Source organism: Barbus barbus (genome assembly GCF_936440315.1).
Source record: "Barbus barbus genome assembly, chromosome: 18".
NCBI classification, from domain to species: Eukaryota; Metazoa; Chordata; class Actinopteri; order Cypriniformes; family Cyprinidae; genus Barbus; species Barbus barbus.
The window spans coordinates 15,901,494-15,917,196 of record NC_136746.1 but is presented as its reverse complement, the minus strand read 5'-3'; the positions used below and the strand labels follow the sequence as shown (position 1 = coordinate 15,917,196).

General features: G+C 37.0%; 1 protein-coding gene across 2 annotated transcripts; it reads right to left on the bottom strand.

The window, feature by feature from the left end:
- Positions 1-5,211: 5,211 nt before the first annotated feature.
- On the bottom strand, positions 5,212-13,922 carry LOC306884357 (uncharacterized protein). 2 transcript variants are annotated; one of them, XM_079440146.1, is made up of 4 exons: positions 13,790-13,922; positions 12,605-12,691; positions 6,304-10,060; positions 5,212-5,587 (listed from the first exon to the last, which is right to left on the bottom strand). In XM_079440146.1, exons 3-4 carry the CDS (start codon positions 7,327-7,329, stop codon positions 5,426-5,428), a joined length of 1,188 nt encoding a protein of 395 aa, XP_079296272.1. In that variant the 5' UTR covers positions 7,330-10,060; positions 12,605-12,691; positions 13,790-13,922; the 3' UTR covers positions 5,212-5,425. The 2 variants fall into 2 exon arrangements, with proteins under 2 accessions (XP_079296272.1, XP_079296273.1); XM_079440147.1 differs by having other exon boundaries at positions 6,304-7,329.
- Between the last annotated feature and the right edge of the window lie 1,781 nt (positions 13,923-15,703).

The following is a 15,703-nucleotide window of genomic DNA, read 5'->3' as shown; positions in this document are numbered from 1 at the left end:
TGTATATATATAAATATACACACATACAGTGTATATTTTGAAAATATTTACATGTATATATTTATATTCATCTAAATTATATCATATATAAATATACTTAATATATAAACGCAACAAAAATATTTCTTAATAAATATCCACCGTACCCACACATTATTTTGGATGCATCACTAACTAGGCAATCACGCAATCAGGTAATTTTTTAGTCTCTGAACCTTTGTAGAAAGCTTCAGTGGATCCAGATCCAGGAAAATTTTCTGGAAGACCTCCAAAGTATATTTAATGTTCTTGGGGTATCGCAGGTCCAAGGCATAGGTCAATCCCAGAAGATAGCAGCAGGCTCTGCTAAGATCATGAAGCTTGTTGAGGACCATGATGCCCTCAATCACAATGCCTACATCAGTGACTGAGCCATCTTTTTGCAGCTGGTAAATCTTCAGCACTTCCTGTTCCAATTCCTCTTGAACACCAGTTGGCGGATAAGCAACATCCTTAAGACAAATATAAAGAATAAGGTTAGAGATAATATTCAGCCTGTATGTTACAAGACAAGGGCAGAGATCATATGGTTCATATGACCTGGAGAAGGAGACCATCCTCAAGGTGCTACAAATCATGACTAAAGTTAAATCTCATACATCAAGTTTACCCTCCAAAGCTTATTATAAACACAAGCCCTGTCAGAATGGCCATATGGGAGACGCTGCAACAATTTACAGCAATATTCTTATTGAGCAGTGGAATTTACTGTTGGAAACCATTATCCATGATTCTGCAAATACTTTTAATCAGAGTATCACAAGATTTTGAATGACACCTACTAGAGCCCTGCACGGGCCTCAGATTTAGGCCCTAGCCCAGCTCTGGCCCGAGACGCTCAGGCCCTATCCCAGCCCACATCCAACAGCATGTCAGAATTACCGACCCGAGCCGGTCTTTTTTTACCCCCTTCTGCTAAAACAGCTTATACTACTGTTTCGGCTATTAAAATAGTTCAGTTTTGTATGTAATGGCAAAATTATTATATTTTGTTTCATTTTTTTATTAAGTTAATTTAGAAAAACGTTTAGAGCATATTTGTTCATTAAATATAAGTTTATTTGTTTTTTAAGTAACGACCAAGTGGCCAGCGGCATACAGTGAGCTGATCATAGCCATGTTTGATCAATTTAGCCTTCTCATATATAATGAGTTGCCTAAAATAAAACCTATAGATATACTAAAACAGTTCAAGCATATAACAATGTTTAAATGTTAACCCTGCACTATAATAATAATAATAATAATGTTGTGCTCTAGCCTATATCTAAGTTTGTGCGGGGAGTGGAAGCTAAAGCGTGCTCTGCAGGACATGGAGGCACCAGAGCAAACACTTGCATTTTTTTCAGTGGAAACAACTTCAAATAGCCTACCGTTTTTTTTTGTTTTTTTTTGATAAAAGGTAAGAGTAATACATCATTGGGAACTGTAAAGGGTCTACTTTTATTTGTGTGCACTCACAATACCAACAAAAGGTTGTTATTTTATAAAACGTCTTGAACAGGAGCGTTTCACAAAAATGAACCAAAGCTGAGCGAATACATGCCTCAGAGACACGATAAATATATCTATAGACAGCTTTAACCCTTTAAAACCGGATCACACATCTGTGTGTGTTTACCTTTAAGACCGGATCACACATCTGTGCGTATTCACCATTAAGCCCGGCAAACGCGTCTGCGTCATTTTGAGCGATGTCGTCTTTTTCAAGGCACATGGCCAATTATATGCACTTTAATTGGCCGAAATATTCTTGGGGTGAGTGACAGAGATGCTTAGGGATTTTTTTTAACTCATGTGACTAGTAAAATGCTTTGTGATTGGTCGAAATAAGCCTACACATACAGTTTTATTTTACTGTCTTTACTGTTTTGGTCGACATTTACCGTGCTAGCGATCCGTCATGACTGACTCAAGTGAAGGAAGTGATATTAATGAAGTTATGGAGGATGACACAGGACCAGATTCAAATGATGATTTAGATGTACCAGCCGACCGCGTAGTTAGAGAGCAGTGGATCTTATTAGCGATGTTTCGAGAGGACGAGGAGGATATGCGCAATTTCGTTGGCTTCCATTCTGTGTCTGTGTGTGAGTGTGTGTGTGTGTCTGTGTGTGTATGTGTCTGTGTGAGTGTGTGTCTGTGTGAGTGAGTGTCTGTGTGAGTGAGTGTCTGTGTGAGTGAGAGTGTGTGTGTGTGTGTGTGTCTGTGTGTGTACATGTGTCTGTGTGTGTCTGTGTGAGTGAGTGTGTGTGTGTGTGTATATGTGTCTGTGTGAGTGTGTGTGTGTGTGTATATATATGTGTCTGTGTGAGTGTGTGTGAGAGCGTGTGTGTGTGTTATAATTTGATGCTGATACTAATGACAATAAATGAATAAATGTCTAAAGATGATGATTGATAATAATTGATGATTATGGATAACAACAATACAAAATAAATAGGATGCAATAGACAATGCTAGCTTATGATGGATGATGATAATTGTGATGTCTGATGACTGATAATACATAAAACATACATAAATAAAAATGAAAATGATAGCTCATGATGGATGACAGTAATAATGATGATGTCTGAGGAGCAGAATAAACTTTTTCATCAAGTTATGAATATGGTTTCTTAGTGCTATGGTTTCTCTGACGCTTTTATCAAAGGCGACATCCAAAAATACAAGAAACAAAATTAACAAATTAATATTGAAATTGTTATGTAAAGAAGAAGTAACCCTCTGTTTTGTTTTGGGGTTTTTTTTCTATAACTTTGTATCAGTGATGTTCACTTGTCACTTTGGTACCTCAAAAGTATGAAATAAAAACGGATCTGTACTGATTTTCTAAATATTCTTGATGTTTTTGTTGTTTATAGATTTTTAAAAAAAATTCAGTTAAAGATTATGGCCAAGCAAGTCAGTCAATTTGAAAGCCAAAGAAGTAAGCTCTCAAATGCTTTTTATTCCATGTTTTTATCTGCTATAGAGCCTGAGAAATTAAGATTTTAGTAGGCGTTGACAAATTTTGACAAATATTTCTGGAAACCTTAGGTTTTGGGAGGGGGTTTACAGAAAAGTACTTAGGCATAAAAAGGCCTTTTTTAGCAGGCGTTTTAGGCCTAAATGGGTTAAATTATCACTTAACAAAATAATAATAAAAAAAAAAAAGAGAAAACAAAAACTTATTAGAATCTTAATCATAATCAATAAAGATACATTTCTCTCTAAAGGTGCAGCGTCTAGTGAGGAGACGGCGAGTCAGGATCAGCAGCTTCATCCTTGCGACACCGACTCAGAAAACATTAGTTTATTAGTAAATAATTCAAATATCTCCTTACTATTTCCCACAGACACATTCGTGGTTATTATGTTTGCTGGGGCTTTGCAGCAAGCTTTAGCCTACTGCATGTATTTGAACACAGAACTCTTCAGCTGCACTGAGGTCACTTGTGCACACTGCTGCTGCGGGACACTAATCACCGTCGAGCCGCTCTCAGTCGCGGCAGCACGGCCTCGTGCTGTTTCTACCAGCGCAGCAATTGTTTTCATCATAATCGATGGGTGTCTACAATATAAAAGTATGGATAAACCCAAAACAGGGTCAGCAGCTGGACTATGACGTGAAAATTGGCCCGAAGCACGGCCCTAGGGGCGTAAAAGTGTCAGCCGAAATGCAGGGCTCTAACACCAATTATTTCAATATTTTGAAATAATTATGATCACAAACTTGTGTTTTTAAAGATGTAGGTGCCATCTAGGGATGGGTCACGATTTTCAAATATTTGATTAGTCGATTTAGTCATAGAATATCGAATAGTTTGTACGATTATATTTGTCTAAAAATTCCCTGCTTTCGGAGCTGCTGCGGCGGTGACGAGTAAGCAGAGGTAAGCGTTATAGTCTATCTTTAAATAAAATGAATAGTTTGTTATCATACAGATTAAAAGCGTGAATGGTCTCTCTCTCTCTCTGTTTATGGGTGTGTAACACTATAACGTCATATAGGGAAGGGGTGCTATTTTCAAATAATAATCAAATAATTCCCAGTGATTTTAGAATATTACTTTTACTTGAAATTCCCATCCCTAGTGCCATCCAATATGTAGGTGAAATTTTTCTTCTAAAACTATGCTTCTTAGTGAAGCTGAGTGGATGTGGCGGAACACGAAACTTGAAATTCACTGTAGCATCTATAAAGACAGCCTTCATGCTTTCAATTTGGAACTAAGCACTGCTAGACAGACCTTCTTCTCAAACCTTATGACCAGTGTGAATGCCCCCTGAATGCCATTAACTATACCAACCTCAAAGTTCTTGATCAAGGCACATGCATCTTCTCCTAGATGGTCAATGAGACAACAGATGACGACTTCTCGTGTTTGCTCAATGGGGATTCCACTCTGTAAAACAGAATGTCTTACAACAATATGCCTCAATTTACTATGAGCAGTCGAATGAGGAATCAACCCATACATAAGAGTACAACAATGAGCATGATGTTATTGTTTACACGTTCGTCAAGGATACACAGTGAATGTGGGCAGCCACACCATCGTTTTCAAAAGTCTTCGTTTTGGTCCGTTTACACTGAAATGCAACCCTGGAGTTTTCGAACTAAAACGGGGTCTGCAGTGTTTTCAAAAGTCTCTGTTTTCGACCTCGAAAACGCCGGAGTAGTGTAAATGATAGGCGTATCTGTAGCAAAAGGTATGCGTTTAAAAACTAAAACACGTCTAAATAATTTTATCTGAAATGAGTGAGTGCTGCATATTTGTTATTTGATGCAAAGTAAATAAAAAAATAGATCAAGAATAAATCAAAATTCAAAAATAATTAGGGATGTAATGATGCACCCTGAGCTGTATTGCCTGTTCCTAAAAAAAGCCACCTGCTGGCAGAGAGTGAATCTGCGTTCTTATTCAGCCTATCTGCTGTTTTTGTTTCATGCAGATATTTTATTTAGTATAGTTTCACAAAACTAAAGTCAGACCATTCAGTTGTTGCTTAATTTTGATACAATCCAATTTAGATTAAAAACTGCTCATGCTGTCTGTGTTCAGCATCTTAGTTTGGACGGTGACTAAAATACAGTGGTCGCCTCTAATTTTACATGGAAAGAGCACAGACAAAGCCTTTGTTTATATGAAGAGATTTTTTTAATTTGCATTATTCGTTTGATTTGGGGTTTGTTTTAAAAATCTCAATTTAATTTGTTATTTGACATTTTAATTTCACAAAGAATTGTGCTGTATTTTGTCTGAGAACTAATAAAAGGAACCTTTTTAATTTCTAATTTGACAAATCTCATTTTGTTAAAAAAAATTGTCGTGAAATTAGTATCGTGAATTATACGGCATCATGAGTTGAGTGAATTGTTACAATCCTAAAAATAACATCACACCTGAAGTAGAACGCTCATTTGTGCCTGATGTCGCTCTCCTGCAGCACCCTTCTTCGCTTGGAATAAGGACAGCAGTTTGGGGGTATAGAAGTCCAACTTCGACATGAATTTTGGCTCAAGATTCACTGTGGTGATCCTCTGAAACTCTGCACTGACCTGGAAAAGACAATAAAAGTCTATTGACATTTCAAATCAGAAAAACAAATTAACTCAGTATACTAAAGGGGTACTCCACCCCAAATTGAAAATTGTGTCATTAATCACTTACGCCCATGTCGTTCCAAACCCGTAAAAGCTTTGCTGGTCTTTGGAACAAAATTTAAGATATTCTGGATAAAAACCAGGAGGCTTGTGACTGTCCCATTGACTGCCAAGTACATAACACTGTCAAGGCCCAGAAAAGTATGAAATACATCGCCAAAATAGTCTATGTTTGTTTACGCTTTGATTTGAACGAAAACAGCATATTCATCCAAAATATCTGAAATTGTGTTCCGAAGACGAACAAAGCTGTACGGGTTTGGAACGACATGGGGATAAGTGATTAAAGACAAAATTTTAAATTTCCATCCATCCATCCATCCATCTTCTTCCGCTTATCCGGGGCCGGGTCGCGGGAGTAAAGGTTATTGCACACCGAGTCCTAAATTGTCACATGCGTTTTTCCGTATTCCCCATCCTGTCAAAATGCATGCTACGGATGCGAAAACACAGAAAATCGAACCTGATCCCAAAAAATTTTTTAACGTGAAAATTTCAGACTCGGTGTGCAGTGACCTTAACCCTTTAAGTAGAACAGGATTGTAAGACCATACAGCATTCAATAGGATGTAAAACTTTTAATTACTGCTACAATCAATTAATTTACTCACTTGTGAGACATCAAACAAGGCAGGCCATCTATCCTTTATGTCCTTGATGCTCATCTGTAGGGTGATGACATCATGTCTTCTATGTGCAAAAGTTTTGCACATCAAGTCCTTGATGGCTGTGCGGTCTTTCTTCTTTGATTCAGCAATTAGTTGTTTTCGATTCAGCTCTTGCTGTTCCTTAGTGTCTCCTGTGGGATAGCGTGGGAGGAACACCACTTCTCCTTTCCGTGCTTTCTTTATATTCTTTGCAGGCGTCCGGTCATTTGGGCACTTGTTCTTAAGTGAGTTGCAGACAACCTCAGGAAATCCAAGACTTCTGAGCTTCGACCTGTAATTTCCCATCTTGTACTTAAGACTATACATCCATCCGGTCCAGCCATTACGACTGCCTGGTTCTCTTAGACATGGATGGGCTTTGACTAAAGCCTCTGCCACCTCACCGATCTGAAGGCCTGTCGGGTAGGGTGTGAAGCTGTACATGTAGTCTGCCAATTTTTCCATTATTTCAGATCTGACACGAATATTGTTCAAGACAGTACCATCTTTGACAAATTCTTCATTGGCATTCCTCAGTACTGCTTCCACTGCCACAGAGAAACATGGAATGATAATTTGATCTGGCCATGATGCCCTGTTAGGGCTTTCCAGAGGGGATAGTATAACACCATCTTCTGAAGACAATGTGACATTCATCTGGTAATCTGCCCTTGTGTCAGTCTCACAGCTTGAATTGTCATTCGAATTTCTTGCATCTGTCTGATTTTCAGTCAGAGTAGTCAGTGTAAGTACTATTGATGGACTGATCACAACTTTAATTGTCCCTTTGTTTTTAATCTGTTTGGTAGAATGGAGTGTGAAGTAATCACCAAAGTCCTCATCCAAGTAATGCAGGGTAAAATCCTCAATGAGTCCAAATGTCTCCTTCACAGTTTCATGCAACAGTTCTACAGTGTTGGGAATTCCTGAGGACAAGGTAAGCTTCTCAATCCGGTCTTCTAAAATAACTTTCAAGGAAATCAAATCCATCTGGAAGAAGAAAACAAAAAACAAAACAAAAAAAAACAGCCTAAATGAAGGCAGTCTTTTCACCTAACACTGGCAAACAATGTGACGTTTTAATGTCACCATGCGATTGCCTCCCACATAATATGCCGTCAAGGGATGTGTGTCACGAAGTTCACTGTGCTGTAGCAGGGTCAATTTCCCAGAGTACTCCAATAAAAATGCCCTAAAATGTTCATCATACCAGCTGTTAAGCAACTTCACAATGAAACTGAGACTGTTGTCTACAAAAACAACCTGTAAAATTTCAACAAAATCTGGAAGACCACAAGTTGATCCATATGGCAAAACCATCCCAGCAGCATATTTAGTTCCATGGTGTATCACCACACTCGTCAACTTCACAGTGCTGTGTGTTGGATGTGCTTCCTTGAAAGACTGCTGTATGTCCATATCAAGCAGTTCTATTGGAAGTGATGTTATTTTAGTGACGCATGTTGCAGGTTTTGAAGCATTGCCTTGTGAATGGTATGCCATCATCATTTGGTGCTTTGAGGCAAGTGACAACAATACATTTCTGAAGCTGTTTGTGTATCTAACAACTCGCTTAAAGAAATTATGTTTAGCCTCAAAGCGCATAGTCCAGAAGCTAACCAAAGGACCAAACCCTCTTATCAATTCTGAATAATGCTCCAGAAAATGGTGCTTTGGAATTAATTTTTGCCCAGGGAACACTTCCAAAAGCCTGTGGCGATGTTCTGATATCAGGGTGTCCAGGTAGCAAATAGTCTCTTCCGTATGAGTAGGAGCTACTACAAGATCAGTAATATCTTTTAATGTCATTAAAACGTGCCATGCTGGTTCATTTAATGGTATCTTTGCACCGATAATAAAGGAGAACAGTCTTAATAATGTCCAATTCTCATGTGCGTTGCCACCTATACTTTTACGCAAGACCAATTTTGCTGAGATGGGTTGAGGGCAATTTGTTTTGTCAGTCCATTTGTACGGAAACTGAGTTATTAAATTGTTGAGTTCTTCCAAGGTAAAGTACTTTTTTTGGATGAACAGATTAATACATAGCGCCAATTCGAATGGAATTATGCCTTCAAAAAGATCGTGCAGAATATCTGGCGGGTAACCGGTAACAAAATGGAAATAACTTAACTTCTCAGTTATGGGACAACATTTTTTCACACCAAAACAATGTATCAGTGCTGGGTTTCCCTTTACAGACTGGACATGTAAATCATAGTTCTCTTTTGTTCTTGGTGGAAAAGCTCCTGAGTGTACTTCTTTTTGCTGATAGTCAGAATGGTCCCCGATACAAAACCTACATATAAAATGTCCAGAAAAGTTTTCTACAAGTCCACTTAAAGAATGTGCACCAAGATTGTCGGCTGAAACACAAAAAATAGTACCTCTGATATTAGAACTAACCAGAGGCACAAAAATGCCATCCTCCTCTAATGTTGAGAGATCTTTCAAAAGAGGTTCAAGAATACATGCATAGCCAAATTTTTTTACATCATTTGCTTTACAAAGGAGAGCCAAATTAATTGATGTTAGTTGTGATCTCAGTTCAGATGGTACATTGGCAAGAACCCAGTAAACTGCTGTTACTTTGTGTTTTTTACGCGAAGTTCCAAGAGGATTGCAGATTTCAAAATCATCTATGTAGAGTATAAGTGAAATACTGTGCTTTTCTTTAGCATGCAATGCATTTAGCTTGAAATATGTACCATCGTGAAAGGATGTCAACTGTGAAGCATTTGAATGTTTAGTCAATACACTGTTCAGAATGTCTTGATTATTCAACAACTGTTGTAAAGTTTGAAGGACAGGCACATACTGAAAACTGCAATTCTCCTCTGGATCCAAAATATACTCTACTGGCTCAATTACACTAAAGTTTTCTTTAAAATACTTCTCCCTCTTAAATTTTGAACAAAAGGGACCATTAGGACAAAATGCTACATTCAAAGGATTAGAGTAACACAGTTTGTCGACTAATTCACTGACAAGATCTTGTTCAACAGCACAGTTATTCTTTGTAAAGAAATCACTAACTAACTTTGGAATATACTGAGTAGAAGATGTGCAGATAAACTGAAGTTGTTCCACTAAGTCATCAATGCATTTTCCAGAGACATTATAGATGCTTTCAAGTTTTAACAATATAGAACCAATATTTCTCACAATTTCACTTGTTGAAGTGCCACTTTCACAACCCAACTCTTCAGAGGTATCTATGTCCACATAGTTATCTGATTCTAGTGCTGGAGAATAAATTTCATTCTCAGTAAAAACTGGACAGTCTGCATTTACACCAGTCTTAAAATCTTTCCAAGAACAGGACTTGTGATTTCTACTTTTGTGTGTGGCGTAAGTCCCATATACATTTGTCTTGAAGTCACATCCTTTAAAAACACATTCAATAGTTTCATGTCTTTTCAGGTGGGAATTAAGGTGTTGAAAATAGTCTTTTGTATTAGAATGAAATGAGTCACAAATTGTACATCTGAAAGATTGCACAACTTCACTTTCTTCAGTTTCCTGTGAATTGTGAGATCTATGCAAGTGTGTACGCAGACCACCCCATGTCTTAAAGGAGCAAGGACAGTCTAAATAAAAGCAGGGTACTGAATATCCACGACCAAAAGTACCATGATTCACCCGATAATGCTTGAGAAGTGCACCTTTAGATGAAGCCACAAAAATGCAGATCTTACATCGCCATCCCATAAGCCGCCAACTACAAAAAAGAAATAAGAAACATTGTTACCATAGGGAGCTAAAAGGCTAATTTAAAGGGTTAGTTCACCCAAGCATTCTGTCATTAATTATTCACCCTCATGTTTTTCCAAATGTTTCCAGGTCCAGAAACGTAGCAAGCACATCGATTAAATAGTCCATGTGACATCAGTGATTCAACAGTGAAGTTACGAAGCAACGAGAATACTTTTTGTGTTGAAAGAAAGCAAAAATGACGCAAGCATGTGCTGGCACGTGTGTGTTCAACGTAAACAGCAGCACCAGTAGCATGCGTCGTTTACATGAACAGGATGCACGCTGCACAGGGCTTGAATTTCGGCGCGGGATTGCAGGGATCCTGCAAGTTTAACTTTTAGAATGAGAGAAATTCCCGCAATAATATATTTGCTTCATCTCAGATTAAATACATCTTCCGACGTGAAAAAAATAAATCACTGGTTCAAACAGCCTGTCTTTTTTTTTTTAAACAGCGCTGCACCGGCCTTCTCTGTCGTGGAGTCCTGTAGCAGAGCATCGGCCCGCGTCGCACTGATTCACACAAGCCTGTGTCACACACTCTAACATTCTGAGTCATAATGAGCTGCTTGTGAAGATAGTATCGGCTTCCAAATTACAGTATATTATTTTAATCCCGAAATTCAAACATTAAATGCTGTTTTGCTCTTTATAGTGTGTGAGTGGATAGAGCGCGCCTGCCGACTCAACACAGCAGCAGCGAAGCGCGAGTAAATCATCATCTCCTTATCTTAAAATGCGCATTTTATCGAAAGTTAACATGAATGAACATGAGATAAAATAGACTCTTGTTCACTGATCGTCATCATCTCTCACGTAACGACCCATGTTGCAACGGCGAGAAGATGCCAACAGCTTGCATAATATTTGTACTTGTGTTATTTAATTTATGTCAGAATAAAGATCATTCACTGAAATGGTTTTTAATCTTTGGAGAGCTTTTTTTCTTAAAAACAAATATAACACTCTGATTAGATTATTTCACAACGCTTAAATGTTAGGGGAAAAAATATTTGGCTATAGAAAGCGGAGACATTTCTTTTTTATTTAGAAGGCACAAAAATGAAAGCAAATCAAAATACAAATGACATTTTTGGATGAACTATACCTTTAACACTACTAATAGACCCTTGTCACATTTCTGGGGTTCTCAAAAGCCATAGTTGTTAATGCTAGGTAAATTTCAAGGCGGAAAGGAAACTAGAACAAATATAACTAGCCACTAGCTCTCAAAAAGAACAATTTTAGATATAAAATCAAAAGAGAAAGCTCTTTTTTGCTGCCTTTCCCTTCAAAAGCTTCTACTTACAACTAAGACAAGGCGGTGTGACAGTATATATCGTCATCAAAAAATGAAATGTCAACCATAACAGATTTTTTATTTCATGTATATGATTGCCCAGTTCTGATCTGCAGTCTTAACATAACTATAATTTATTCTTAGTCATAATAGGATTAGTTTCTATTAATATCAAAGGTATGCTTACTATTTAGCTCTGCTTGACACATTTTGTTTTGGGGGTCCCTGCTCGATGTCTCTGTCACGTAAGGGGTCCTCACCCTTAAACGTTGAAGAACCCTGCTTTAAATAGTATGTATGTGTATGTGCAATACTATAAAGTATTTCACTCCCCTTTTAAATCATGAATTAGCCAGCAGAGTAGCAACATTTTACAGTTTCATTATATCCACGTTACTTGAAGCCGCCACCTTTTTTGAATGCAGCAGTGTGATAAAAATCTATTTGGCTTTAAACTAGTTTAAAATCACTGAGACATTTGTGGTTTGTATTGGAAAACTGCAACAAAGTTGAACGCTTATCACTGGATCTTGCAGCACTGTTTAGTTGCATAAATGACTGACAAGTGAGTAAATGCATCCACGTAGGGATGGAACGATAGGGATGGTTTGTTAAATCATGATAAAATTCCCCATGGTTAGTATTACAGTTTCATATCTTAATAATTAAAGCCGTATTCGATTACCATGATTTGAACAACTCAGGATAAATAAATACGATCCAGCATAAGGTAACAGTTTAAGTTTAAGTAACGGTCTTACATGCAAACAATATGCAGAGAACTTTTGTTTTGTGTGAAAACAAAACATGGCGGAAAACTGGGAGGTTTTACTATTAGGGAATTATACTAAAGAATACATGAATTAATTAATTATATGATTGTACCTCTGAAGGTTCTGGCTGTCTTCAGAAAAGATTCGAAGGCATTTTATTTTCATCTTCACTCCATGTAATAATACCTAATAAAGTTGCGTTCTTATCACAATGCTGCTAGGTCAACAGAGATTACGGAAAACAGCTCTAACACTGCTGTTCCATATCTGTTTCTGTCACCTGCTGTCAGAGAGTGGATTTACAGTGTGCAGTTTTTGTCTGGCCAAAAACAGCCCGAATTTGCATGCTATAAATTGACCGGTTGATGAAACACAAGCTTATGTTCTACATTTAAAAATATAATTATACTGAAAAATTATAGTAAACTGGACTTACCTTCTGCCTTTTGTTATTATTTTAAAGTTGAAGCTGAAGTTGAAGACAATAGAAAAGTTTGAAGCTGAAGTTGAAGACAATACAGTTCTGTAAAACAAATGTTCAAGTTTTGCCATAAGATTCATAACTTTACACTTCATTAATAACAGTAAGGTAGTGGTTGACTGCTCTTACGAAAATTAACCAGTGTTACTAAAAAAAAAAAACATGGTTACTGTAGTTAAACCATGGTAAACACAAATTAACCATGGTATCAAACATTAATACGTTATATATCTTAAACCATGGTGTTTGTAGTAAAACTGCCCTATACAAATGGTAATAAATCTGCCAAAAACATTACTAATGTACACTTAACTACAATAAAACCATGGTTGATTTTGATAAGGATGAAAAAGAAACTCGATAACTAATAACTTCTTCGCTATGCCTCCGCCATTTTGAGTGACTCCGTTTCTGCGGTGCTTTGGTACAAATCAGGAAGAAAAAAAAGCTCTCTGAAAAATTTGCATCGAGATCACAAGTTGTAATTACAAGTTATAACAAAGAGATGGTAACTTTATACACACAGTAATATTGTAGTTTCGGCAATTCCGACATGGTGGGAACTCACCCAGAGAGACGGACGATTAAAAATGGTCTCTTTCAACGGGCCACTGACGCTGCAGCGCACCGGGATTTGCCTCATTAACATTACGCCCATAGACAGATATAGATATATCTATGGCTACACCAGTTTAGTTGCAATTGCTGGACTACAGATAGACTAGTAACGTTAACTTTAGTCGTTGTTTTCTGCAATTACTCGTATACGCTCATCAGTCATCACCCAAGTAACTTACGTTAAATAAACTGACGAACCCGACAAGGCAGTTCAGCCCCTTTCGCCTCCCAGGGACACGCTATGTTGCCTGTCCGTGGGAGGAATATTTGGCTTCTTTTACATACATATCAAGTTTCCAAGCTGTATTAACCGTGTTTTAGCTGAATATTTGGTGGTATGAAATATATATGCCAAAAACATATAACTTATAACGTTATATACAAAGTCATAGTGATCCTAGACATGCTTGCCCCTTCCAAAAAGTTATTAACCACAACAGCGTTCAAAAAAATACACCGGACGTGTTTTGTACCCGAAAACACAGCCAATATTTCATTCATTTTTGATAATTGACTACTTACCAGTATTTTAAATCAATCTCGATGTGGTTTTAACCGTTGTCCTTCTTCAAGGCTTCTTCAGACCAGCAAGAGGTCGTTCGGCTCTCAGCGCGATCGTTGTCCAGGTGATCACAAAAAGCCGCGAAACTTACTCAATTTTTTAAGTCCTTGTGTCCACGTGATCACAAAAAGCGCGAAACTTACTCATTTTTTTTAAGTCCTTGTGTCCACGTGATCACAAAAAGCCGCGAAACTTACTCATTTTTTTAAGTTGATGCAAAATACAAAAAAAATTGATAGAAAACGAGTAATAATTCTGGTTCTTAAAACTGACAGGTTTCATTGCATCATTCTCAAATATTTTCATTTAAATGTACAAAAAACATTAAGGACATGTGAAAAACATAATTTGTTAGTTAAATGCTTAATGTTTTAATTCAAACATACTTAAATAGCACAAGTAAATTTCAGATAAAAAAAACTGTGGATTTTTTACACATTACTTTTGGTAATCCCAACTCAAATAATCTCTTAAATGATATTCAGAGATTTTATTAAGTAAATACAAGTTTTTATTTTTGTGATATTTACAAAGCCACTGAATTATTTTTTACAGTGTACGTCTTTAATCTTGACATAATTGTACACTGAAAATCTGTCATCAGAATTCAAACTTTTTCCCTGAATGGCTAAACCGCTGGGCGTTTATGCAGAGGGTTATTCATGTGACATGACAAAATGGTAGGTTAGAAATATAATCATACTCCCTACCTAAATATGGCAGTTTAGGCATATAGACTCTCCTTTCATTCCTGTTCTCAAGGCATCAGGACTTCTAGAAAAGATTGAAAGGATGAAAAGGTTGGGGGAGTAATAAAGCATAGAGACCTTTTATAAAATATGGATGCCATAGGAATGCCATTGTATGTACTCTCCAATTGTAGGCTACGAGCCAAATGTTCCCACGGTAAAGAGGTTTTAGATGCCAAGTTTATGAGCAGGAAATGGACAGCCACACAGTTACAGAATAATAATGTGATGTTTAATGACATTCTTGAGGCTTGCATTGATTTTTGACTGTAAACCATTTTATTAAGCTTCAAATCTGCTAGAATTTGTGTCAGAATATTGTATAGGTCATTTGAGATGTTGTTTGTTTTTTTTCTGTTATGAAGGAAGACTGACAGATTTACGTTGTGATGCAACAGATGTAAGTACCGATCCTATAAAATCATTGAAATTCAGATACAGAAAATGGCTTAAAACTTGAAATAGGTATGGGAAATCTTGGTGTCTGGGGACATTTTAGTCTATTGCCGTTCCTAGATGACATTTGAAAATCATGATATTTAAATTTTCTCTTTAAAAGCTAAAGGTCATTTCACATTTAGATATATTTTAGACATTCTTTCAGATATTAAGTTCACATTTTTGTATTCTTATTACCTATATGTTGGTGTCATCTGCAAATACATAACCTAAACCATTTACCTTATTATGTTATTATATTTGAGAGGCCTGAGTCTTGGCACATCATGATTGAATCATCTGGCTATTTGTTTTTTCATAGACACTCAATCCTAATCAATTTACAGCACACTTACAACATCAACAGCTGTCCTGGAGCAATCTGAGGATAAGTGCTTTGCTCAAGTTTGAAAAGGGATTGAATGGGGTGCCACTTGCCAGCCCAAATCTTTAGCTGCAGCGCTGTGTATACATAAAGATCCAGTCTGCAGTGCTTGTCATCATATGAAAAGTAGGTCATTCAAGTGTTTCCTTGGAAGTGCAGCAGTGTTTCTAAATCTGCCTTGTGCTTTATTCAAATTATTAGATGGCTCTAAAACATTTTGGATCTCAGGTCAAATTTTAATGAGTTATTTAAAACTGAAGAACCTAGTTTGTCTAACTGTAGCTTACATTATCCATTACAGT